General features: G+C 40.0%; 1 protein-coding gene across 3 annotated transcripts in view; it reads left to right on the forward strand.

Moving 5' to 3' along the window:
* usp45 (ubiquitin specific peptidase 45) overlaps nucleotides 1-26,276 on the forward strand; it is a 42,706-nt gene that overhangs the window by 1,483 nt on the left and 14,947 nt on the right. For 2 of the 3 annotated variants that reach the window (XM_049584676.1, XM_049584678.1), the window contains exons 2-9: nucleotides 59-169; nucleotides 655-824; nucleotides 1,886-1,986; nucleotides 3,230-3,330; nucleotides 13,014-13,165; nucleotides 14,489-14,584; nucleotides 15,582-15,712; nucleotides 25,197-25,284. In XM_049584676.1, coding sequence (XP_049440633.1) covers nucleotides 67-169; nucleotides 655-824; nucleotides 1,886-1,986; nucleotides 3,230-3,330; nucleotides 13,014-13,165; nucleotides 14,489-14,584; nucleotides 15,582-15,712; nucleotides 25,197-25,284 — 942 coding nt within the window. In that variant the 5' untranslated portion in view covers nucleotides 59-66. The remainder of the gene's footprint in view (nucleotides 1-58; nucleotides 170-654; nucleotides 825-1,885; nucleotides 1,987-3,229; nucleotides 3,331-13,013; nucleotides 13,166-14,488; nucleotides 14,585-15,581; nucleotides 15,713-25,196; nucleotides 25,285-26,276) is intronic. The other variant, XM_049584677.1, reaches the window with a different exon arrangement.

Consider the following 26,276-nt stretch of genomic DNA (forward strand, 5'->3'; position numbering starts at 1 on the left):
TGAAGTAGTTTCATTTTATATAGTAATTCCAATGTTTGTCCTCCATCTGCCCATCCAGAGCTCCAGATGCGGCTAAAGGACCCCTTCTCTTTAAAAGCCGCAGATATGACTAAGCGGACTAATAAACCGAGGAAACCTCGAGATGAGGAGTCATCAGATGAAGTCAGTGGTAAGTCACTGGAGCAGTGCAGGGCACCAGACTGTTAAAGTTCAGGTTGTTAGTTTTGGTTTAGCAGAGTCCAGTCTATAGTGAATGAGATTAAGTCTTTACTAATTGAGTGACCTCTTATTAATAATAATAATAAAAATAACACAATATGATTTGTATTGGAAATACAGAATTGTTTTTAACTACAGATACAGATTTTGTAATTTTTTATATATTTTGTAAATAATATTATAGATAAAATTTGACCCACTAAATCAGGGCAATATGCTGCAGACTAATGAATCCACATCACGCGAGTGGAATATCCTTAATGGGGAATTTATCTTACAATGGATATCTTTTTTGTGCGGATGTCCCACCTTATGTAATTTACATCTGTTGATGTGCACACTATCTCTCTTTCAAAACATAGTGGCTCAGAATAAGTCCTGAAAAGGGATCCCAAGGTAAATTTCTCATCAAAGCATGTTTTGTTTTTTATTTAGGGTTGACTTGCCAGCATGTGAGTAAAGCAGTGGACTTGAGCTCAGTGAAGAAATCAGTGCTCTCCAGCGTGTGGTTGGTGTGCTCTGATTGCCTGAAGGAGAGGACCATGATCGATGGAGAGCCAGCAGCATCCTATGACATCCTGGTGTGCTTAAAGTGTGGCTTCCAAGTAAGAATTGTTTAATTGTTTCTTCAGTGTTAAACAGTGCAAACGAAACACATAGCACACACTAGAACTGAGCAATAACTGGATATTATTAATATATCTAGAGTATTCTTTTTGAACATGCAAAATTCCCATACACAAAGAGACATTATTATTAATAACCTAGAGTGACAATGTCATCAATGTCGTCTTCATTTAGATTATTTTTTTGTGTATTTACTTGGTCATTTATCTACTTTTATGTTTATGTAAAATGATTAAGTACATTTCAATCAGTAATGAAAACATTCAATGTAAATAACGAGCACCCCATTACAATGAATTGTTGATTAGTGAATATTGCACCAAAAATTCACAAAGGGGCAAGCACACATGTTGTCCTTTATGTTGCTGAAGGTCATGGTTATCTTTACTGCTATATTGTAGGCAACTGGCCTTGCTTGAGTTTCTTGAAGACATTTCACCTCTCATCCAAGAATCCTTTTCAGTTTTGACTGGTGCGGAGCCGCAGGCACACCCACACAGAGTTTAGAGCCTGCGTCTCCACAACAGTCAGTTAGAACTGAAGAAGCCTCTTGGATGAGAAGTGAAGCATCTTCAAGAAACTCAAGCAACTCCAGTTCCCACTATATAGCACTAAGATTACGTTGTTTTCTGTTTCTTTGATTTGAATAATTAAACCTAAATTGTCTACATTGAAATCATGACAGATAGATCTTGATGTACTTTTTTCCAGCAACACATAAATAATGGTTACTGTAAAACGCTGACAATTTAAATGAATAATTGACACACCATTATTGTTCTCATTGGAGAACAAATACCTTTGTAAATCCATTTAAGAGAGAAATGGATAAATATGTACATTTTCAGTGTATTGCCTTTTGCTAAAAGGCTTCACAGATATGAAGTATTATTTTCTACCCTTGTAACTTCAGCTGTAGCACATGTAAATTTGGCTTAATTAAAGTGGAAATGAGTCATGATCTTTAATCATGGCCATTTGCACTGTGAAGGTATGTTTTGCTTGATTACAAAACATTTTTAAATGAATCATCTTACAGGGCTGTAATCAGTCAGGGATCCAGCACGCTGTCAAGCACCACCAAGCTTTCCACCCAGAGTCTCACTGCATCACCATCAGCTTGAGCACATGGAAGGCCTGGTGAGAAACTTCAAACTGCATTCATTGTTAACTGTAATGAAAAGCCAAGACTGCACACACTGCCAGTGTGTGACACTTATAAAGATGCTGCCAGTGTGTGGGTTTACCTAGAAAACAAAAGGCATTGGCATCTTGATGCATGTCATACACCAGCTAGTTTGTTTGTGTTTTGCAAACATCGGTGAACTTGTGGTGTGACTAAATACAACGTAATGTGTCCATGAAGATTGTGACACTCCTGTAATATGTCAAGTGTTGCCTCAGCCATATCTTTTAACCATGTTCATTATTTTTCTTTTCAAATTGGACAAACGTAGCATATAGCAAGTCTAAGTATAACAGGAAAAGGGAAAGTTTACCGAGGTTCTGCCAAGTACCAAGCTTGCTTAACCGTTATTGATGCATAGAGCTAAAAGCAGGTTGACAGTTTTTCACACACACTTTCACGACGCACATCCATTTTCTCACCCAATGAAAAACACATTATTAATTGTTAATATTGCAGTGCGAAAACAGAACTCTGACGGCACACAGATAGACAACACAGAGCAGCACAACTTAACAGCAGCACCGTGTAAAACCCAGTCAAACCAGTTGCAGCTTGGTTTTGGATGCACATCCATTCGTGCTATTTCAGAAGCAGTACTATGAGCGGCCAGAAAGGATGAAGAAAGACTTGCATTACAGCAGTAATTTATTGTACATCTTGTAATAAATGACTCTCAGTCAACAGTGGCATCACCAGAGAGGTCTTAGTGTGATAAAAAAATTTTTTTTCCATAATCAGTTTGCTGAGAAGCACAATGGATTTCTTCTGAAAAAGTTTCATATAATAGTATAGTATACATACACATTTGTGATTTCATTGCACATTACTGCACGGGGACAGTATGCTCAAATGATAGTGTAGCACAATGAAAATGTCTTAAAAGTCATTAATTAAATCAGTAAGTGTTTTCCTTCAGACATTACTGACACCAAGATAGAACTGTGACACTAGACCACGTGATGTTTGTAACTTTTTTGTGGCCATGAGCCAGCAGGCCATGGTTAATGCTGAGCCCTGATTTCACTCCGTTATTTTATTTGATTGTGTGTGTGTAAATGGTTTTTCTACTTCAACCAATTAATTCTGTTCTCAAATAATAGTTCAATTCAACAATAATTTCTTGAGGGGTTTTTAGATTGCACAGTAACTTAAAGCTTTTCTGTGTGTGTCTGTGAACCTGTCTCATTGTAACAGGTGTTTTGAATGTAATGAGGAGCTCTCCACTCACTGCAACAAGAAGGCTTTGGCTCAGACCCTGGACTTTTTACAAAAGCACTCTGTCAAGGCAACATCAGGTGAGGTGTTCGGCAACCTCATGGAGGTCTGTCCCCTGACTGAAGAAAAAAAGCTTTTGTAACATACGCACATTTTCACTGCAGTTTCAGCACGACTAAAGTCAATTCAGTTGGATTTCCTTTAGTTTTGCAGCCTTGTCTGTTAAAGAAGAAAATTATTGTCCTTGAACACAGAGAACCTGTAATGTTTTCAGAATTGTATATAATTCTGTGTATTTGCACTTGTGAACCTCAAACAAGGTTTCACAAGCTTAATGTCTTAGTATCCGCAGCCCTGTTCATCAGAAGCTAAAAGCACAATAACACTATAACACCAAATACCTGACTGGCTGTCTTAGGCTGAACAAAGTGACCTGTAATACAAATGAACTGACTTATCTGGTCACATATATTAGGTTCTGGTGTCTTACTGTCGGAGATTCACTTAGTTATCAGGAAATGACTGCAGTACACCTACTCCCCCTGGTGGCAGTGGTTATCTGAACCCCTGGATTGAACCTGTCATCCTCAGATTAGAGAGTGCGAACATGTGCATTATTCGGCAATATTTCAGTGTTGCATATGGCTGCAACTACTTCTCCTTTCATTTATCACGCTGTTGAAGGCTTGCGGAGCCTTTTTCATGCCTGTTTATGGTCATGAAATTAAAATGTATCTTTGTCACTGTAGAGCAGTGTAACTGTCATATATGTACATAGCATCTTACTTGACTTTGATGGTTTTTCCTTGTAAAATCATGAAAAAAAATCGAGTTTGAAGAGAATTTGAGTTGTGTTATGTTCATACTGATATCTGACAGCCTGGCTGCCTACTTTCAGTCTTATGTCCTCTCACCTCGCTCAAGCCACCTGAGCCCTCCTTGCCCAGTCAGTCAACCATATTAATATAACCCCCCGAACCTCCACCCCACCCCTCCTTTCCATATTTTCACACTCATACACCTTCTGTTCCAACCTCCCTGTACCTCTCCTACTTTGTGCTGGCATGCTGAGAGGCCTCTTAACAGGCTGTGGGTGATCAGGGTGGTGGGCATCACCACTTTCGGTCTCACTGGCCGCCTCAGCTCAGCCCAGTGGCCAGAGGCCAGCCGCCCAGGCCCAGTCAGGCTGGTCCCCCATCAGTCTCTCAGCCACAGCTTCAGAGTCGCAGGATTGACGCTGCAGTAATCCCCCACCCTCACCCCCACCCTGCACATCTCATGACTGCACACATTAGCGGAATTAGGCGCTTGAGCGATGCTTCCCGGCTGGGTTCCCTGAAGAACAAGAGCAGCTGCGTGGGGTTCAGCCACTGCTCTGTTGTTCTTTGTCTTTCCATCGCTATCTGTTTCTGCCCCTTGCTTCCTCTGTCGAGCCGCTGTATGTCTCACCACCTCTGGGCCTGTGTGCTGCACTAGTGGGAGCCAGGGTCCTCAACAAGTCAGAGCAACTGGATCCCAACAGCTGGAGCGCAGTAACTCTCAGTGGAAACACACATACACACACACACACACACACACACACACACACACACACACAGAAATACACATACGCGGAATGTTGAAATTAATGTTGAACTCATGCAAATACACTGTTTTATTTAGATTTGTATTATAGTTTTGTTGGCCACTACAAATGATTTTAGTTTTGAATTCTCACATTGTATTCGTTGCAACAGAAAGCACAAACTCTCCCTGGAACAAAATCTGAATAACTTTTATTCGCCAAGTACATTACATACCTGAGGAATTTGCAGATTCTTTGAGTAAAATGTGTTTGTAGAGAGGGTCTATAGTTTGTGTTACGGGCCCACACCCAGGCACGCAGAGTTTTAGGGACAAACAGGACCTCACAACAAATTAACAAAAGTATTTAAATGAGATACTCTGTAGAGCTGATTTACAAATATACATATATATTTCCAGTTTTTGATTTCGATCTCCATCTCCTTCACTTTTAACAAACATATTCCTTTCCCATTACTCTTCATTTCGATTCCACCTCAGTCTTTTTCAGTGATGCAGTTTCTTCACAGTATATATAGTTTTTGAAGACAAACTAATACATACCAGATCTTTGAACCAGATATGCAAAGGTGGCTGTGGATGAACAATGTGTGTGTGTTTTATATGCCTGTGCATTTGTGGAGATGCCCTTTAGTGGACATGGTACCGACCAGGGGTTTACGCTGGTGGGAAACGATCTACTGAGCTGGACAGTCGCTACCTACAGCTCTCCCCTTTGCCTCTTTAAATTACCTGTCACCTTTCCTGCCACCCAATTGTTCCACACCGGTCGGCCAACTGGGTATTGAAGCGGGCAGCCATTGTTGCAGCAAAATAGGCGGTTGTTGTCTGTTGAGGAGCTTGTGAAATTGCATTTCAGTATGAAGGCCATGTTTTCAGAAGAAGCTGCTGTTGTACTGTTTTTCCTATAGACCCCAAACACAAAAGAGCCCCAGCAAGGATTTTTTTTTCAGAATCTATAATAATTTTGTACAACAACAGCTCAGGGTAGAAAGAAAGTCGATTAACTGTGCTCTCTCACCATCAAGGCCTTCAGCTCAAGTACCAGAGTCCCAGTAAAAAGCAAATTGACCTCAGGGAGCTAGACTCCAGCTTGTAACACAGCTGGGGAGTCTTTGTGGCGCAAATTAAAATGTTGGTTCTGAATAGGCATCAGAGCTTGTTTCTCATTGAAATCTGTCAGTTCTGTCTTGTTTTATGGCAGTCATCGTTATCAATGGCTATATTACTATGTCATTTTATTACCATACTGTCTATTTTAATTTCAAAACTTAAAGAATTTGTCGTGAAGTTCTTTAGCTTGATGCTGGTGTGCTGTTCTGTTTTAAAAGTTAATTCTCTGTGTCTTCAGTGCATTTAGACATGGTTTTAGAAACATAATAAATTAAATTTCATTGCGGTGAAGGCTATATCTATATTCAACAAAGGGTCTGAACCATCTTTCAAAAAAAAATAGTGGCATAAACATATTAAGCAATAAGGCTAAATGTGTGTGTAGTAGAGCCAGGCCATTTAGCGAAAAATATCTATTGGCAAAAACAATAGATGATACCCATAGCTATGTTTTCATCGGTTTATAATCACCTGAAAATAAGAATCGTTGTGTTTTTAGAATGAGCAATTTTTATATATGGAGTCGGTCCTTTTCCACGTAGTCCACCATGCTGTGTCAACAGTAGCCCAGAATGGACAGACTTAACACTGGCTCTAGACAGGACCTTTCAGACTGGAAGACTGGAGAGGTTCCAGTACTGCGACCTCACTGCTAAATGCCACTAAATCACACACACTGGATCTTTAAAAAAATCTCAATGTAAATATTAATACATTTTCCCCCAAATAGTTTTGTAAAGGTATTAGCCCTTTTTTAATAAAAAAAAAATAATAATTTTAATGAGATCAGACCTGTACCACTATTTTTTCATGAAATAGGCATATTCTTACCTGATATTTTTACGTCCACGCTCCACTGAGCACAACGCAGAACTGTATAAAATCAGGTCCTGCACAGCTGCTGTGGTTTTCAGCTTCCTCTCAGATTTGTAGAATTGTTCTTTTCCATCATTCCCAAAACACAGTGACAGACTGCTACTGACAACAATGAAGGACACAGTCAAATTGCAAAAATTTGGCAAGTATGTTATCCCCTGTCTCTCAGCTACACGTTCACCTCCACACAGCACTAATACACAAGAACCCCAACGCAAATATTGCATCACCTGGCATGTCATTGAAAAAAAATAAATATCAGGGTTTCGATTGATTTTTTTTTTTGTCATTTCACCATTTGCAACTATATTCATTTGACTAAACCAGGAAAACGTCAAACTTTGTAGTCACAACTAGAGCTGGGCAGTATATCAATATTATATTGATATCATGATATGAGACTAAATATTGTCTTTTGGAAAATACTTATATCTTACGTGTTGTCTTTTCCTGGTTTTAAAGGCTGAATCACAGTAAAGTGATGTAATTTTCTAAACTTAGCATACTGTTTTAGCTCTTCTATTATTTGCCTTGTAGTCATTATATACATATATATATATATATATATATATATATATATATATTACTGAAGATTATTTATCAAAAATCTCTTTGTGTAAATATTTTGTAAAAGAACCAATAGTCAACCCTACAATATTGCTGCAATATCGATATCAAGGTATCTGGTCAAAAATGTCATGATATTTGTTTTACTTTCCATATTGCCCAGCGCTACACCAGTTTATAGTAATGCCAGTGTTGGTCATACTTACCTTAAAGATCTTATCTTCAGCAGTACATCTAGGCATCAAAGTAAATAAACAATCAAATGAGGCTTGTTGTTTTGGCTGAAATTGTCGTGAAAATTTCAGATTTTAAGCCAAAGGTGTCATTTGTATTTTTAAAGCCTAGTGTGCTGAATGTAGTGCCGTCATGGCGGGAACATTATCATATGTTTATGTGAGGTTATATTTTCATTCTGTTTTTGTGCAGTGGCTGATTGACTCTTTGGAGAGACACAACATCTCCATTTTAAAACTTGCTTCCAACAGAAAGTCATTTAAGAGACAGTTATGTGTACAGTTTGTCAGTTTTCGGAGGTTGATAAAATATCTCCATTAACTTGCCCTCCTCTAAAAGACCGTTGTGAAAGCCTGAAGTAGACAATATATTGTTTTAGGATTACTGCACCTTCATTCACCTGGTTTTCTGCCCCTGGTTGTTGATTTTAGAAATAGTAGTCTTTAGTTTACTGTCAGTTTAGCTCAGCCGAGTCAGTAGCCAGCAAGATGCTTGTCCCCTGGTGGTGCTTTCATGGAGGTAATCAAGGGTGATCCTGTCTTTATTCCCACCACCGCACATGAAAGTAGGCCAGATAGTGCGTAGGAAAAGCTGTGTATGTATGTGTGTTTGTGTGTATGTGTGTGTGTGTGTGTGTGTGTGTGTGTGTGTGTGTGTCTGTAAGTAACACGGCACTGGGTTCTCTTGGCCTCAGATGGCAAGGAAACAGGCTTTTCGTGCCCTGCAGTCACAACAAATTAGTGAATTAATAAGACATTTGGTGTTGCCTGGCCTTCCTCTTGACTGCCTGCTTTGCATGAGGGAAGCTGGCCTTGAACCTCCACACTGCTTCAGTTGTGAGTGAACACGGAGGCATGAAGCCCACTGGCCATACGATTCGACAATCTCTTTGCCCAACTGTGAACCAGATAAGGAAAAAGCCACTCAAAAAAGCGTTGGTTTTTTTTATATATATGGAAAACATATTTTTACAGGCTTTTGTATTGGCCTTTATTGCAACAACAAAGTGTCTCTGAGACAGCACTTTCAAATTAAAGAAAGCAGCAGATATTGGTGTGAAACCAACTTAAGAGTATATGTTTTGTTTGTGGCATTGGTTTGAGTTTGAATTTTCTCAAATGAGCTTTGGTGATGGCCTCGCTTCAGCTTGTGAGAATGTCAAAAAATTGCAAACAAATGAATGACAGAAGGTTATGCTTTTTGAAAGATTTCAGTTGAGCTTTTTTGTTTGTTTGTTTTTTCCTTTTGTAAGTAGTCTAATGCTGTCCCCTGTAAAAGTAAACAAGGCCAGTGTTTCTTTGTGTATCTCTTGTGTGAAAAAGAGCAGCGAGTGCAGAAGGTGTTGGTGTACATGCGTGCATGTGGACAATCCTAAGCACCGTGATGCTTTCCTCTACCCTGGGGAAAGGCTCCACAGTGTCACTGCTGCCCATACTCGGTGGCTGAGCAAGGAGGGCCAGGTGGTGGTGCTGAGTGCAGCACAGTCAAGCGTGGACGCAGCGCATGCTGACATTTGCCTTCGCTGACTGCTGCAGGGAGAGGAAAAATCTGCTTTTCCATATGCTTGTGCTCGTTGCAACCCTTCCCTCCACCCACTGCCCCCCTCCATCCCACTGCCCCATTCTGCCCCCCTCTCCCTAGTCTTAACCAGATGGCTCCCTGAACATTGTTTACCTTGGGTGACGGTCCCAGATGCAGAGTGTGTCCATCGGCATCCCCATTCCGCCCAGTTAGTTTCCTCATTCCTCTGCTCTCTCTTAGAGGAAGTGCCAGTCGCAGCTCTTACACTCAAGTTACATTAGGTACAAACACCACAAGAAGACGCACTCATTTACACACTCATTCTCTCTCTCAATTACTTTCTCTTCTGCTCAGTTGTTCACACTTGGGTAAACACATCTCTTCACACCTTCCCAGTCTCACACCAAATCCAGAAATACACAGTTTGTTTTCTCAATCAGGGCTGCAGTCTTTCCCCATCTCCACTTGTTTTCCGTGCGCTTTGCATGTTGACATATGGGTGCTCCCTTATGGCTGCATATTGAAGATGGAAATAGGCCTCCAGATGTTGCCAGCACAGAGGGCCAGATGTATTTAGCACCACTGGGTGGAGCGTCACAAAAGCATGTTGTCCCAACAAGCTGAACCTCACCCCGTCTTAGTCCCAAAACTACAAGACAAGCCCAAAAAGTCTCCCTTCATTTCTCATCAGTGCTGAAAATTTTTCAGTTAAGTGTAAGTTTACAGCAACACAATTGGTGCAGGCAAGAAAAATGTAATAATGCAGCAGACCTGAAAGAGAGTATGAACTTTATGTGTATGTATGAATGCCCAACTGTGGCTTTTCTTCTCAAATCTGTTGAACAGAAAAGTTGCCCTTTTATCCCCATTCCTTTGAGTGAATTTGATTTAGTATAAAATGCAAATTGGCAGGCCACGAGTGAAAAGCCCACAGTTCACATTCTAGCAACTGTGACCAGGGCACTGCAGCTAATGTCCTTGGCCTTGAAGAGGAAAAGCTCACAGGGTAGCGGCCAGCAGTAGAGTTACCACTGCTGTAGGTTGAATAGCTTTGTGTGCAAGGAGTGGTTCTATTAATTGAATATATTCAAGGGCAAGGCCATTGTATATTGAGGAGAAGAACGGTGAGAGTAAAGGTGCAGGTTATTATGATGATTATGATGGTTTACGGTTCAATTGAATTTCTTAGTTTGGACATAAGCGGGTTCAGGCCAGTGACCTCGCTGCCAGCCTGCTCTCTTGACTGGCTTATATGGGTGAAGTGCTCATGGACCAAACTCTTTTTGTGTTTACCAGCATTTAATTGATTTCTCTACAGCCTGTAGGCCTTAAGGTACTGCCATCAGTCCTGAACTTGCCATTTTGTGCTGATATGTCTTATTATCTGCTTACTACAAAGGAACTCATAGTTTCATTTACTACACAGCAGACCCACTGAATTCTTTCAGGAATGATAACAATTTCATCAATCATTGTAGCTGTACAGCAATGATATTAATGAAAATATATGTCGTCCCTTGATTTCCACTTTCTGTTATATATTAAAGAAGAATTTGAGGGTTTTTTTTTTACCTTGTCATGTGGCTATACGGTTGCGAGTGAGCAGTAACTTTTGTGCAGTCTCCTCGCAGTGTATTCACAGATGCTCCAGTGTTTGAGATCTCCAACTTCTCTAGGGAAGAAAGAAAAAAAAAACAATTTTCAGTGTACTAAAGCGTTTAAATCTCTGCAATTTCCATACAATCTGGAAAGATTATCAATCCAAACAATTTATGGAGCAGCAAATGGTTGGCAGTATTGGAAAATATTTAATAGGTACCAGAACAATTAAGGACATTTATAATTCAGAATATTGCGTAAAACAATCATCAGAATATCTACGCAATTTTACATTCTTAATGAAAGACAGGTAGTTCTTTCTAAGTCCTACTAAGGTAATATTAATCAGATAGTGATAATTATATATTTTAAGCAATCCATGTGTCTTTTATTCAGTATTTATCAAGTAATGATTTTAACAGAAACTGCTACAGCCAACCTGTGGACCCTTTTTTATGTTTGTTCGATGACATCTTGGCAAATACCAGTAGGTTACTGTATGTTGTGCCACAGAGATCAGGGGGACCATGTATTACTATACTGAACTTGTCTTGTGTCATAGAGCTCATGATATCCTGCAGGAAGCAAAATGGTTGGGCTTTTGTTTTTTCATCTTAGTGCAATGCACCAACTGCACATGCAGCCTGTTGCAGCTGCTTCCCTCCAGAGATCAATAAAGTATTTCTTGGTCTGATTTTCTGGATCCGTCAAACTTCTCTAATATCACATGGAGTGAACACATCTCTGCCTCAATTAGCACCTTCTAACTTATCTTCCATTCATTGCTTCACCCATTTCCCTCACTTTAAATCCATTAGCACCACCTCTATTTTTTCATTCTCTCTGATCATAGTGTCAGTGTGTTCACACATCACCGTTTTTCCCCCAACTACAAGTACCAGTTTTACATGGGAAGCAGTGGGGAGTCTAGTTATTATTTATTGAAGACTTTATAAGTAGAATAGTCTTTAAATTAATATTATTTTTTTAACTAAATGGTCTATAATTTGTCAGCAACGTGTTTCATCTCTACTTTTATGGCTAAAATTTATAGCAGTGTTTTAGTAGATTCCACTCTAAGTGAGGTTGCATATTTTGTTCTACATTGTGTATTATCTGTTGTTGCTTTTTCTGACTTAATTGTACTTGAAGTCTGTTCTGTGAATCTGTAGGCTGTCACTGGACAACAATGTGAATATTAGAACAGGAGTCTCAGCAGATACTTCATGTAAATGAGTCTACTTAGGCTCATAGGCAAAAACCTAATGACGGCATTTGTAACTTGTTGCACAAAAACCACTGCTCAAAGCCAATGTAACTTTTTGCCTCTTCTGACCATTATTACACTTGGATAACAATGAAAAATTTTGGAAAAAGTGAAATATCAATTATCTGTTCAATAGTGAGGGAGGGTGTGGTAGCAAAGAGTTGATGTTTGACCCAAAACTGGAACTTTAATCTTGCCGACAGGTAGAAAACACATCATTTATTTTAGTTCAACAAATTTTGTGCATTAGGATTTGAACCCTCTTCTACTCTAGTCTCCATATTCAGGCTTCCTTGCAAGTTAGCCAAACAGTAATGACTAACACATGTCAGTGACATATTTATTGGTATTTAGTCAGTATGGTGTTGGCTTTTTTGTGTGCTGCTGCCATGTCCTTAGCTCACACAGTGACACTACCTACTCTATACTGTCCCCAGCAGACTATCTGTATGTGACTGTCAGCTTCTGACCATCTGCGTCTGAGTTTCTGTTTAAGGTTAGTTTTCATTGGTGATCAGGAGTAACAGCTGGCTGTGGACAGCCATCTCTTCTAACCCCAGCCCCCACCCCTTCCCTACTAACCAGCGGAAACTTCTACAGCTGTCATCTGCTTTCCCAAATGACCCAGCTTTCCTTCCAGCTGCCATCCTAGCACCATGCTCCCAGCCCCAGTCTCACTTCAAGGCTAAGTCCAATGTTTTCTGTATCCTGCCGCAATCTCAATTTAAGGGAGGCAGAATTCTCATCTCAGTCTCAGCCAAATTGCCAACTCAGCCACCATCTCAGCTCAGTCTTTCAACTTGGCTGCCAAGTCTTGTTATCCAGAAATAACCTAGAAGTAAAGGCCAAATCCACATTTTAAAAACTGAATCTTTTTGTCAATTTCAAAGACTAATATTTGTAGTTTCCAGTCTTGTATATCTTTTGAATCTTTTCTCCAGTAGACATTTTTGAGTCTGCACTGCTGTGCATCACTAACCTGTTTTGTTTTGTATGTTGCAGGAGCATCACCTAAGATCATTAAGCTGCAAGAGGAACCATCAGACTATGCTGACCCACCCAAAGGCAAGAGTCCAGCCATCAACAGCACCTTGGTCCCTGTCAAAGGCATCAATAACCTCGGTAACACATGCTTCTTCAATGCTGTTATGCAGGTTGGTATATGGTTCAAACATAAATATTTTCTGTGCATGTGTTTCTATAATGCATTTTATAATAGAAGATTAAATACCATAGGAATTAACAAAGGGTTGGTGTGATTAAAGGTATCATTATCAATCTGAAGCATGATCTCATTATTTTTTTAAGTTGGATGTCTCACTGCACATAGCCTTGCGAGCTTGCAAGCTTTGTCTCAAGTGACCTTAGACGCAGGGATTTACATTCTATCATGACAATATGAATATGTATGCATTCACAATGTGAAAACCCTTCTCAAGTGCTGCCTCTGATGAGTCTGGCCTATAGTAAACCAGAATGCATTCTTACAATGACTGTGAGTGTAAACAGGCTTGGCCTTGAGGTCATTTTGAAGTATATTTAATGCAGCAGTAAATGCAGTGCCAACTTGGACACGCTCACCTTCCCATACACGAGTGGCTCTCAGTTGGTGCAGAGCATGTTCACCATACAACACAGCTGTAGAGCCCTGCCAGTCTTTCTCTGGTCGTGTCATGGTGACTGCAAACCAACATGCCTCTTCAACAATGAAGCTGTTTTTTTTCCGCCATTTTGTTAATCACCCTCAGGGCCCTCCTTGTTGATTGAAATTTGAGTGAGCTCGCTTTATATGCTTTTCCCTCCCTCTCCCTGTCTGTTTGTATTGTCTCCTTGAAAATTGCAATCTTTTTGGTGAAAACACATAATTGTCAGAGGACGAGCTGTGTCTGCGCTCACAATGCCAGCTCCATTGTGTGTTTTCCATAGCAACTGTCTTCATTGCCAGGATGTGACAAAACAAATATCTCTTGAAAGGGAAGGAAAAGATGTTTCTCTAACATGAAGGGACAATGACTGCTTCAGGCTATCTCCTCACCAAGGATCTTCTCTACGTTTCAAACTCACAGATCATAGATAGATTTGAAAGCCTCTTTCAGAATAATGAACTCACCACAAGTTTCCTAAATCCTTCCACAATGGAGATAACATTTCACAAGGGTATTTTAATTGACCACAGTGGATTGCCACAAGCTAAGTGTAAATACAGTTTAATATCTTTGAAGGATTGTGACTTTTTTTTTTTTGTTGTTGTTGTCTTTTTTTGTCCACAAATTGGTGTTGGGTGTTTTCATTTGATGAATAGTAAAATCAGACCAATTCGATGATCCAGTGATTCAGTAGTATTTAGCAGCTTAGCATTTGTTGATGTTATACCATACCTGATGATACCTTTACCCACTACCATTCAATGCATCGACTGATTAAAATGGTAAATGCATTGTTAGTAAAACAGTCTGAAAATAATGTTCTCTCTACAGAACCTGTCTCAGACACACATGCTCATCGACCTCATCCAGGAAGTAAAGGACAAAGGCTACAAACTGAGGATCAGCCCCTCCGTTGATACCAATGTGGTACAATTTACTGTTCATCTCTTCTACTTTCCTGGAGCTGTAGTCTCCTCCAGACTAAACAATAGACTGAGCAAATTTATTAAATGACTTTGTCTTTGAAATTCTGATTTTAATGCTGTACCTGTCTGACTCATTGTGCCCTGTTGTATTTGTTACATTCATGCGATCAGTGACAATTGACTCAAAAAAGCAACTGAAAATAAATGGTTTTAGTTAATTACAAAGGTATATGTAAAGTTAATTCTTTCTTTTTTTTGGCAACTTTAATTTATTTATGAACATTTGAGAAAAATTAAAGTAGAATTAAATTTGTACTCATTTAACTTCTGACCCCTTTTAAAAAATAGTTTATTAATTTAATTTAAATAAACAAAATCAACTGTCAGTTGTCCAAAACTGTCATTACATACCTTATTTTGACACATTAACAGGGCTCGACAGTAATGATTGCCAGGTTGCCACTGGCAACCAAGTCTCAGCCTTTGGTTGCCATTAGTGGTAATCAAAATTTAAAACATTAAAGGTAAAGACAACAAACAGCAAAACATGGACTTCAAAATAAATAAATTCTTAACATTTTTTGCATTAGTGATATTTCATATTGCTGTTACAGTCACAAATGGAACCAGACAGTGCTGCACGTGTGTTAATGCTCGTTGTGTATGCACAGGCATCTGTTTTAGAGATAATGATGGAGCAAATTAAGTTGCTTGACTGTAGGTTTGAAAGTTCAACTAACCTGTCATTAAAGACATTCTTTTATGACACATTTTCATTATTAAGCTGACATAATTACATAGTATCTTAATCACTCAAAATATAATGTGACTGCAAATGCAACCATATTTTCAGTTTTGGCAACCAAAAACTGATGCCTGTTTGCCAGCCTGGCAACCACTTTTAAAGTTAGTGTTCAGCCCTGCATTAAGTGATAGCTCGATCCTGTTTTGTTAATGACTTTTGAAATTAAGAAATAAATGTCTTATTTTTATTCCAGAGTCCACTGACAGTTACGCTGCCTGGTCCAGAGCCCCTGACTGCGGCCATGTTTCTCTTCCTCCAGAGCATGAAAGAACCAGGGAAAGGCCCAGTCAACCCCAAAATCCTCTTCAACCAGCTCTGCCAAAAGTAAGGCACTACTCTTCATGTCAGCTGCCAAAAAAAAAATCACCCAGGATGTTGATACTTGCTTCAGACTCTGTATATAAATATTTTATCTCAGGGTTGCTGTAGCCATCAGACTGCGCCATAATTGTCAGTGTTGCAGTTCTCCATCATCACAGCAGCAGTTTACAATACAGGAGCCACAGCTTTCACCTGCTTTCATCCCCTCACTGCGGTGGTGACCGCTATAACCAGCCAGACCCAGGTAGCACCTGGTCCCAGCTGAATGCCTTTCACACACTCTGAGCTCAACATACACTAAACACACTACAAGCACTGTACCTTGTTAAATGTGTAGCAGCAGCAGCTACCTATTTGTAGCTCTATCTGCTACTTGCCACACTGCTGTGCCACCTGTGTCATATTTGATCCACAGCAAGGTGTAACAGGCTGTGTGACAGGCAGAAACAGCCCCACAACTGTGAACTGAACAGTTGTTTTGTTCTCTTTTATGAACAGTGTGAATGTTTGGTTGGCTGAGTTCTTGTTTGAGCATGGTACACTGCTGGTTGGGCCCACCCTGTGCATGTGTATGGGAGTGGGGGTTCTTGCACTGTTTAGTAGTGCAGGTGGGTGACCAGGGCATTTGACATTGGATGACTGGGTACATCTCTGGTGCGGCTTTGACAGTTATTCTGGTACCTAGCTTTCATCAGAAAGGCCTCTGTGTGTGTGTATGTGTCTGTGTGTGTGTGTGTGTGTGTGTGTGTGTGTGTGTGTGTGTGGGCTGCCACCTCACCTGGTACTGCCTCAGCCTGCTACATACATGCAGGCAATTGTGCATTCAGACAGCAAGCGTTGCGCACACCTTTATGCATTCATACGCTGCTAATTTCAAGTAGGGCTAATCTATTCCACTGACATGCATTTGAATAGGGATATATGACTTTAAGCCTCAGCACCCATTACCCATATGGTACACTTATACCACAGGTGAACTTTTATTAAGGCCAGTAGATGCAGATATGCAGCCAGTATCCACTTACATAATTTTCAATGACCAAATGGTAGGAGACAACTAATTTATTAACTGTACATATGCATAGGTGTAGAGCTCTATCGCCTAGTGAACTGACAAAAAAATAAATAAAAAATAATATTTTTACTTTTTTAAAAAAATGCAGTGAAAGAACCAAGAAATCTCACACACTATTGAACACTTAAGCTCATTTCAGTTACTTTCATCTTTACAGGAGCTGCAAGCATCCAGGTATATATGGGATGATCAAATTCCCTGAGCATCTTTTACCAAGAATTAAAAAGTGGTGGCTTTGTTATGGGGGACCTCGTTAATTCTTTTAAAAAGAGCTCTGATTCCAACATACCAGGTAACCAATCCACAAAAGTTGTTGCGCACCAAAAAGTCTGCGTTAGATGAAAGGTTGAAAGTACCTAGAAATGAAAGGCCCTGACACACAGTCATAGAAGCATATTATGCAGTAGATTAAAAGATACCATAAAATTGTGGCTAATTAATCTGACGTACGATCTAAACATTGTAAACTTGTTTTAACAACTTTGAGGAAATTCTGATTTATAAACTGATGTTCATCACGATTTCAGCTGCTTTTTCTGATTTACATGAAAGAACTGGGGATTAATCGCATTTTCAAGGCCTTATTCACTTAAATGCTATTTCCTTTAACACCCACAAAGTGTACATGATTGCAGCAGCTTTTTGAACTTGCCTGACCCCTCACATGCTTCTCTGAAAGACTTCTCCACACAGCAACTCATCTACATTCAGTTAGGTCTGAAGCTTTAAGCTGAAAGGACAGAGTCAAGAACTACTTCTGTTTACTGGGACATTTTTCTCCATTTTAGTGACCTTTTGTGATGGGTACACGCTGTTAATATAGCCTATCATTCTCACTTGTCACTGCAAGCTATTGTCACTCCAAGAGGTTTGGATCTGCCCTTGGCCTGTGGGGGCTGAGAACGCTTTTCCATTTCTCTTTCATTGTCTTTCCTAGTATGTTGGTGCTGACAGACAGGTTAAAGGTATTGGAGGCCGATTGAGCCCAGTTTTGTGTGAGTGTTTGTGTGCGTTTCTGTGCACAATGCATTTGACCTCACCCAGCTGAGTACCCCACAGGCTGCTTCTTCCTCCTGCCAGCGGAAGGGGGCTGGTCTGGGCTCGGACTATTGCCAAGTTATGTGGGTTGGATGGTCAGCACCACATACTCTATCTGGTGCCAGAGAGGGTCCCAGCTTGTACCAAGGCCTTGTTTTACTATAAAGCTCATCAGTGGTGTCAAGACAGGGGAAAAAAACATTTGAATAAAGACACAAATATTCATCTTTTTTCTCCTGGGCACCTGGAGTCTGAGGTCAGGGACAGTGATTTTCATACAGCACATCTACTTCTACTCTTTATTGAGAATAGGATGCATTCTCTATGCATTTCCAATGCATAAGCTGGACAAAAAGGCCACACAGAGGCATTCATCTACACCTGCCTCTTTCAAGGACTGATTCAATTTTCAGGACGGCCAGTGGACACTTTCTTGTATTGCAAAAGATGAAAAGTATGCTGGCTCTCAGCTCCGTCCATGTGCTGCGTATAAATGTCCACATACCCACATCTTTCAAATTTTGGTTCATAAGCCTTTATGAGAAGCCTTACATCCCTGATAGAAATAGCAGAGGACAACAATAGATTCCATCTCGTTCTCTGGAATCCTGGACACACACACACCTATACTGACACACAAGCAGTACACACACAAAGAAACAGGGTTGGCATACTGGTCTGCCCAGGATGAAGACCTCTTTCAGGTTGAAGAAAAGAGGCAGATATTCATAGTTGGTTACAAAAGTAATACAAACATTGGTTTACGTGCGTGTGCTGAGCCGAGAGCCGCAGTCTGGGAATTCCGACTTTACAGTCCATCCATCCAATCCATTCACTCTGGTCTACCTGTGAATATTTGGAAACCTGAAAATAAGGATGTTGTCAGTCTCTTTATGTCTGAAATACAAAGAAATAATACCTGTGCAAATGAGCACAAGTTGATGAAGACATTGTTTACTAAGTGGAGCATGAAGCATCTCCTCAGGCTGGTGTTGATTTTTTGTTTCTCAGTCTTGCAAAACCTTACCAAACAGTACCATGTAATTAGAAAGAGACAGAGAAGTCAAGGTGGCATATAATTATCCTCACTTCAAAATGAGCAAGTTGCAGCAAAAGAGACAAATATCAGTCCAGTAAAAAACTGTCAACTGAACCAAAAGGCTTATTACATTACTCCCCTAAAAATAGGACAAAAGATAGTATTGTCTACATATTATGCCATATCATTGTGCTCTGTCTGGCTGTGTAGAAGGACAACATGCATTAAACCAAACACGACTCAGGCATCAGTAGTAACCACAGTCTTGCAGGGTATGTGTTTGCATTCATTTAAAGAAAGGAAACTAAAAAGAAGTATAAATATAACTGTACCCGACTCCGAACGATGTCAGTTGAATTGGATTTGGTTGTTCAGTACGACAGTTCAAATATGTGTTCCTTTTTTTACGTACAGATTTTGAGAGTTTGAACAGGGTTTAGAAGGACTGATAATTCAAATCCTCGACTTTCAGGGGGCAGCCCTTGCATAAAATAAAAGAAACATTTGAAAAGGGTTTTTGGATAGACCAGAGGTTAATAGAGACAGTCTGGTCTACTGAACATTTTGAGTACAAAAGGAAAAACTATTCAATTAAATGTATTAGCATTTAAACCTAAGAAGGCTTTGATTTCAGGTTGCGGTTGGCATACAAGCTTTTAAATACACCAGCATAATCTCATAATATACAGTGGTGGAAAAAAGTTTTCGGACACCCCATGCATTTGTGAAATATTGCATTAAGAATCATTCTTAGGTCTTCAAGTGCAATTTCTTTTAGTACAGTCACAGCCAAAATACTAAATAAATCCTAAAAAAGCCATTAAAAACTTAAAATTGATTGATTCCATAAAAATACATAAGAAATTTTGAGTATTGGGTCATTTTGGTACCAGTGATGAAGGTCGTTCTTTTTATTAAAAGACACAATTTTTGTTGCCAAGCTTCGTGTCTACATAAAGCCAGCACATTTGAAAGTTCTTCAGACACAAAGATGGCTAAAACAAGGAACCTAACGCAGGAAACACACCTGAAGATAAAGATTCTCAGCCAGGAAGGGTACAGCTGCCGCCAGATAGCCAGGAAGTGCAGATGCCGTCCTTCAGCAGTTGGATACACTCTGCAGAAATACAGACGAACCAACAGCTTGGAAGACAAACCAAGATCTGGGCGTCCACGGGTTTCTTCAGCAAGAAATGACCGCATCCTGATCCGCATGTGCAGGCAAAACTGCCGAATGACATCACAGGAGCTTCAGCAGCAGTGGTCAAACCAAACTGGTGTCCAGTGTTCCACCCGCACTGTACGTGGCTGACTTTTAGATCATGGCTTAAGGTCCTACAAGGCTATCAAGAAGCCCCTGATCAATGAGAGACAGAGGTTAGCCCGGCGTCGTTGGGCCCAGGCACACAAGAACTGGACAGCCAGGAACTGGAAGAAGATTTTGTGGTCAGATGAGTCCAGTTTCCAGCTTTATCTTCCTCCTACTAATGTGAGGGTACGCAGAAGGCCAGGCGAAGCATTATCTCCAGCATGTACAGTACCTACTGTCAAGCATGGTGGAGGCAGTATCATGGTTTGGGGATGCATGAGTGCTGCTGGTGTTGGTCATCTCACTGTCTGTGATGGCACATTGAACTCTACCAAGTATTGTACCATTCTCCAAACCCACATGCTCCCTTCTGCGCGTGCACTGCTCCGTCGAGGTAAAAACTGGATGTTTCAACAAGATAATGCCCCTTGCCACACATCCAAGGCCAGTAGAACTTGGCTGCAGGAGCACAGTATCCAGGTCTTAGAGTGGCCAGCTCAATCCCCGGACATGAGCCCCATTGAAAATCTGTGGTGTATTATCAAAAGGTCTGTTTCAAAGCATAAACCAAAGAATTTAGAAGAATTAAAAGCAGTAATTCAAGAAGAATGGGACAAGATTACCCCTCAACAGTGTGAAAGGCTCGTGGGGAACATGCCAGCCAGGATTAGAGCTCTACTACGTGCCAATGGCAGGACTACTAAATATTAATTTGATGATGTGATGGTTTATTTATTTTTTGTTCAGTTTTGAACACATTCTCTGTTATTTGTTGACTTTGATACCGACAATGTTGAGAACTGACATATTGAAACTGTCAAGAATTTAGTTTTGTTAGTTTTTCTTGTAAACAATAAAAAAAAAAATATAATTTGTATTTGTTTGTATCTGTCTAATGCAGCCACACCTTTTGAAACACAAAAAAGATTTTTCCACAAATATTTCATGATAATATTTGAGATTTTAAGGGTGTCCGAAAACTTTTTTCCCACCACTGTAGCTTGCGTCAATATGACTTTGCATTTTTCATCCTTTGATATCTGTCACATAGCAACATATTCAGCCAGTAAACATGTAATGTACAATTTATTCTCTCTTAGTCGCCTGGGTGAGAGGTGGGAGTTTTATTGTTGGTAAGGATAAATGGTACAGTGACAGTCAGTCAGATAAGTGAAACAAATGTAGAATAGTTGGTACCAAACAAAGGTGAGATGTGTCGGCTGATCAGGCATTCAGTCACTAATGCACATAGCTTTTGTTTTGTACAGTGCTCTATATTTTTGCAATATACATTTTTTGAGCATATTGCAAATCATTGAGTCATAGTTAAATTTCTTATGCCTATAAGTGCTGATGAATTTAATATGTGAACTGTGTGTGGGTGCATTGTGTTGCTCATACAGTAGGTGTGTGTGTGTTTGGGGGGGGGGGGGGGCTTGTGTGGCCTTGTGTCTGGTACTAAGTCATCCGGCTATTAATTGTGTTAGCACCGCAGCTGTTTGCATTGGCCAGATTGAGAGCAGCGCTACAGGGCCCTTCTGCTTCTCTCCACTGGGATGAGCTTCCAGACCTCCTCATTCCCACTGATCCCAATCAACCTTTTCATATTTTTTTTCTCTCTATACTTCTCTGCGTCTGTCTCTCACTCTTTTTCTGTCTCACTCATTTCCTTCTCTGTTTTGCTTTATATTCCTCTCTCTGTGTGTCTCTCTCGGGAGGTCGACAGAATAGTTAGCGGAACAAGAGGGAAACATTCCTTCACATGCTGTTCATTTTTAGGGTTGGCGAGCAAATGGCATATGTGCTTTCTACCATCCCCACCCCTCCACCCACCCTTCCCCATGTGTCTGCACGAAGAGGGCATAAGAGACAGAGACTGTGTGTGTATGTAAGGGTGGGAGGGTGACTTTAGGCTCCTCCAGACCTCCTGCTTATGACCTGTATTGAGGGCAGGTGGTTGGCCATCTCTCCCCCAACCACGGACATCCATTCTTGGGCCACATGTCAGCCTATCTCCAAAGGAGGATTAATTTCAAATGAACTGGTCTAATAATTATGATTATGAATGTCATTAATGATTGGCTACAAAACAAAAGATACAACATTTGCCTCCTTGAAGTGACAGGAGATATGTTAATGCTACACTAAAAAGCCTGAGGACCACTGGTGTCCATCAAGTACCAGTGAAGGACCTCCACAGTACTGTTAAAGGATCTAACCCACCCTCCAAATATCCTCAACATTTGACTGATGGCTTCTCAAGCCAGTGATGTGGCGTCTTGGTGTGTGTTGTGCCCGTCGGACCAACCTGTCCTGTGGTTATGTGGCTGGCTCGGCCCAACAGGTTGCAGTGGCTCTAGTCTTGGATGCCCATCTGCCCCTGGCATCTGTCCTCACATCTGCTTCACTGCGGACGGCCAGGAGACGGACCCAAGGAGAGCCTCCCCTCTAACTGCTCTGACATTAATGTCCAGGAGGGGTGTCCACCAACAAAATGGCAATAACATGCTCAGTAAAATGTCAAGGCCAGAATGGCAGAGCTGTGGTTTGACGACCTGTTGTTATTATTTCTAAATAATGTTAATCTTTGTTCTGTGTGGAGCACTTTTGTCTTTTAATGGACTTCTGTGTTCTCCAGGGAGAACCCAGTGGAACAAAGATTACATAAACTGGCTATTTACTTTAGTGAACTGTCTACCTATTAAGATTTCTTGCCAGCATATATTATGACTGAAAAAAATGCAAGAGGAGAGGATCTAATATATTAATCAGATAATTGATTTAAATAATTTTAACTTTTTGCTGAAAGGGGAGTCATGGTGTGCTTAATTATGTCATCTCATATTCCGTGCCTTCATACTTAACAAGATGTGCATTCTTAAAAAATATCAGACTCGCTAGCACACCGTGTTTTTGTTGGGAAAGGCAGTGTGGGGATCTTTGCCCATTAGTGTGTCTGAGACACAGACAATAAACAAGAAGATGAGTAAGAAGCAAAAGATGCATTAAACGAGAGGTATTGTTTTATTTTAGATGTCCCTGATTTCACACGTTTTTCACTGTGTAGCAGGAGACAGAAGGTCATCCTGATAGGGAAATTAAAGCAAGCACAATCTTTACAATAGTTACAAAGCTTCTTAGGTACAACTCAAAGCAGAGGCTAATTTCCAGCTGTGGTGCAGCATGTAGAAAGCTTAATGTACAATGACTCAGCTTTTGCCAGAATATGTTTAACAAACGGTTCACTCTTTCCTTGTCAGGTCTACAAAGTTAGATTACTGTCACAATCAAAATGTAAAAACTAAAGTTTAACATGTTGAAAATAGGACTGCACAACTTATCGTTTAAATCAGAACTGATCATAAAAATACGTGGCAACGAATGTCATCACTGATAAGTTTGGTAGATGTCATGATGCACGGCACACGTCTCCTAAGGTGAGAGCAGTAAGCCGGCAAATGCTGCGCCCTGTTTAGCACATGTGACTAACTACAGGAAATGCAGTCTCCTTTGTCTCTGCGGGTAGCATTTGATTTACCTGGGTGTGGTCAGTAGAGGTTTTTGTTCCCCAGGATGGTGAAAGGCATGACAAACCCTACTCTTCCTTACTCTGCCTCTGATTGGCTTCCCCTGACATTCTTACCCTAATCCTAACTGATCTCACTCTTCTTGCCTAAACTTAACCAATCCAACCAACAAAGGCAATAAGTACTTGCTAATCAGAGGGAGAGGAGGGTGATCATGCCTCCGCCATCCTAGGAAATAAAATTTGGTGTCCTGTAGCTGGGCCCCTGATGAAGCCATTTTTTAAGCTAACTTTTATAAAGCTGAATAGTTTTACTTTGGGGCCCAGCTGCATTGATCCATCACAAGACAAAATGAAACAGACGGAAGGTATTTCTGTTGCTTACATTTGCTTTTAGATTACCCTGTAATCATGTGTTTGTACATCAGAACAGCCACAAATCTGCCAGAAATGGCAGACTTAGCTAGCGCTTATTAAGTAAAATTAGGTCAGAGTCACACTGGAGTATGACGTAACGTTGTAAAATATTTATTTGTTATTGTAGTGGCCTTGTCTGTACGTACTCTTCATCTAGCATACATTTGATTTTTTTCTTTACAAGGAGTATGTTTTGTTTTTGAATAAAAAGCTGGAAATAGATAGTTTTTCTCTTTTTATCCGATTGATAATCGATTAATCAAAGTAAAACACAGATGAATCGGTCACCAAAGTAGTTGTTTGTCAGCAGCTGTAGCTGAAAGTATGTTGTGAACTATGAATTTAAAACCAAAAAAAAAGAATAGGATTCAAATGTAGGAAAATGTGCTTTAAATATCTCAAAATATTGCTTTGCTGTGACAATGTGTGCAGTGTTTGAGTATGTAAGATGATTGGCTTTCATTCTATTCATGTGTTTGAATTTTGAGTTCAGAACGTTTCCTCTGTTAAAACGCTAAAAAATCCCAGACAGCAAAGCTGAAAGAGCAGGTTTGAATCTATGAAAGGAGAAAGTGAGTTGGATTTCTGATAGGGCTTTGATGAATGTCAATAAAGCAAGTTTAAAAACTTTGAAGACAGATTTGTAACACTGAAAACATCAAACTGTGAACAATGTAAGAGTGAGGCAAATTTTCAACCTTTCAAATCTTAGTTGAAATGTTTTGATATGTGAAAGGAATCAAACCTCATATAGTGGCCGGCAGGATTTTACAGATACAAAAGTGAAAGAGCCTTGAAAAGGGGTAATGGGAGTTTTCTCATTTTTTCATGTTTCTCTATAGATTTCAAATGCTTGTGTGGTAGTTTCCTTCCTTTTGACTTGATTGGGTTTGATCACATACGTCATAAAAATGTATAACCTTGATAAAAAAATGATTGAAGGCAAATATTTCTGGTTTTTCCTGCCAACAGGTCGTAGTCCTTTCTCAGCTATGTTCTGCTTCCTTTCACCTTATTTTCATAAGTTTCTCTGTCGTTGTTGACTTGTTGTTGACACCTATGTTTTACTTTGTTTGTTTCCAGGGCTCCGCGCTTCAAGGGCTACCAACAACAAGACAGCCAGGAGCTTCTGCACTACCTACTGGACTCCATACGAGTAGAGGAAACTAAAGTGAGCTTACATATACACACATACACCTGTAAAGGCTGTAAAAAGCTTAAACACACACTGTTTTTCCAAGTCCAGAATGTATTTGGTGTGGATCTTTTGTTATGTTTTTCAAAGTTTGCTTAAGTTTTACTTTTCATAAAAGAAATGTCCCTCATATCTGCAAAAAGTACTCTTTGTACCTCTGGTATTTGGGGGGGGGGTTTCCAAGTGCTTTTTGAACATTTGGTAGGAGAAAATGTGTTAGAAATGAGGACGCTGTATGTACATGCTCGTTGGGTTTTAACAAACCTTGAAGGAAATTCAGGGATTTAAAGACCCCCTTCAGTGACAGTAGAGTCTTTAACCTTGATAACATGTCCACATGGTGTTTTTTTATAGGCTACACCATATCTTGAGTAAAAAGAAGCAGTCAATGCCATGGCTGAGCATTTTGTAGAGAGGTTTGTGTGTGTGAAGAGAGTGAAGGTAAGCAGGTACACTGGAGCTGCAGACGAGTGGCTAAGATGCGGTGCTAATCTGCATATTCATATCATCTGTGCGTACTAAATAAGGTAAAGTAGTAGAGTTATATCTGAGCCTAAAGCATAAGGGGATTTTTTTCATGGACAAAAAAACTTAAGTATATCATTCTGCTGAACAGAGATGAGTTTTGGGGGGTTTATCATTGCCCGAAGGGGAACATTATAACTGGCTATTTCTTAGCCACATTAATGCTAACAATCCCATCATCCTCTATTTAGTGTTTTGTACTAATTGCATAGACTGTTTAAAGTAATGGTGAAGTTACTGTGATGTCACACATTGCTTTGTGGACTCCTTTTTTGAAGTCTTGAGGTTTGTTTGTTTTTTTTTCAGGCCTGGAGATTGCTGCTTGGCTAATCAACAAATATTACCATGCTAACATGCAAAACTAAGATGGTGAATACTATATATTATACTATATTATATGTAGTATTTGATTATAATATTATACATAGTAAACATCTCTATTA

The sequence above is a fragment of the Epinephelus fuscoguttatus genome, linkage group LG8, assembly GCF_011397635.1.
Source record: "Epinephelus fuscoguttatus linkage group LG8, E.fuscoguttatus.final_Chr_v1".
NCBI classification, from domain to species: Eukaryota; Metazoa; Chordata; class Actinopteri; order Perciformes; family Serranidae; genus Epinephelus; species Epinephelus fuscoguttatus.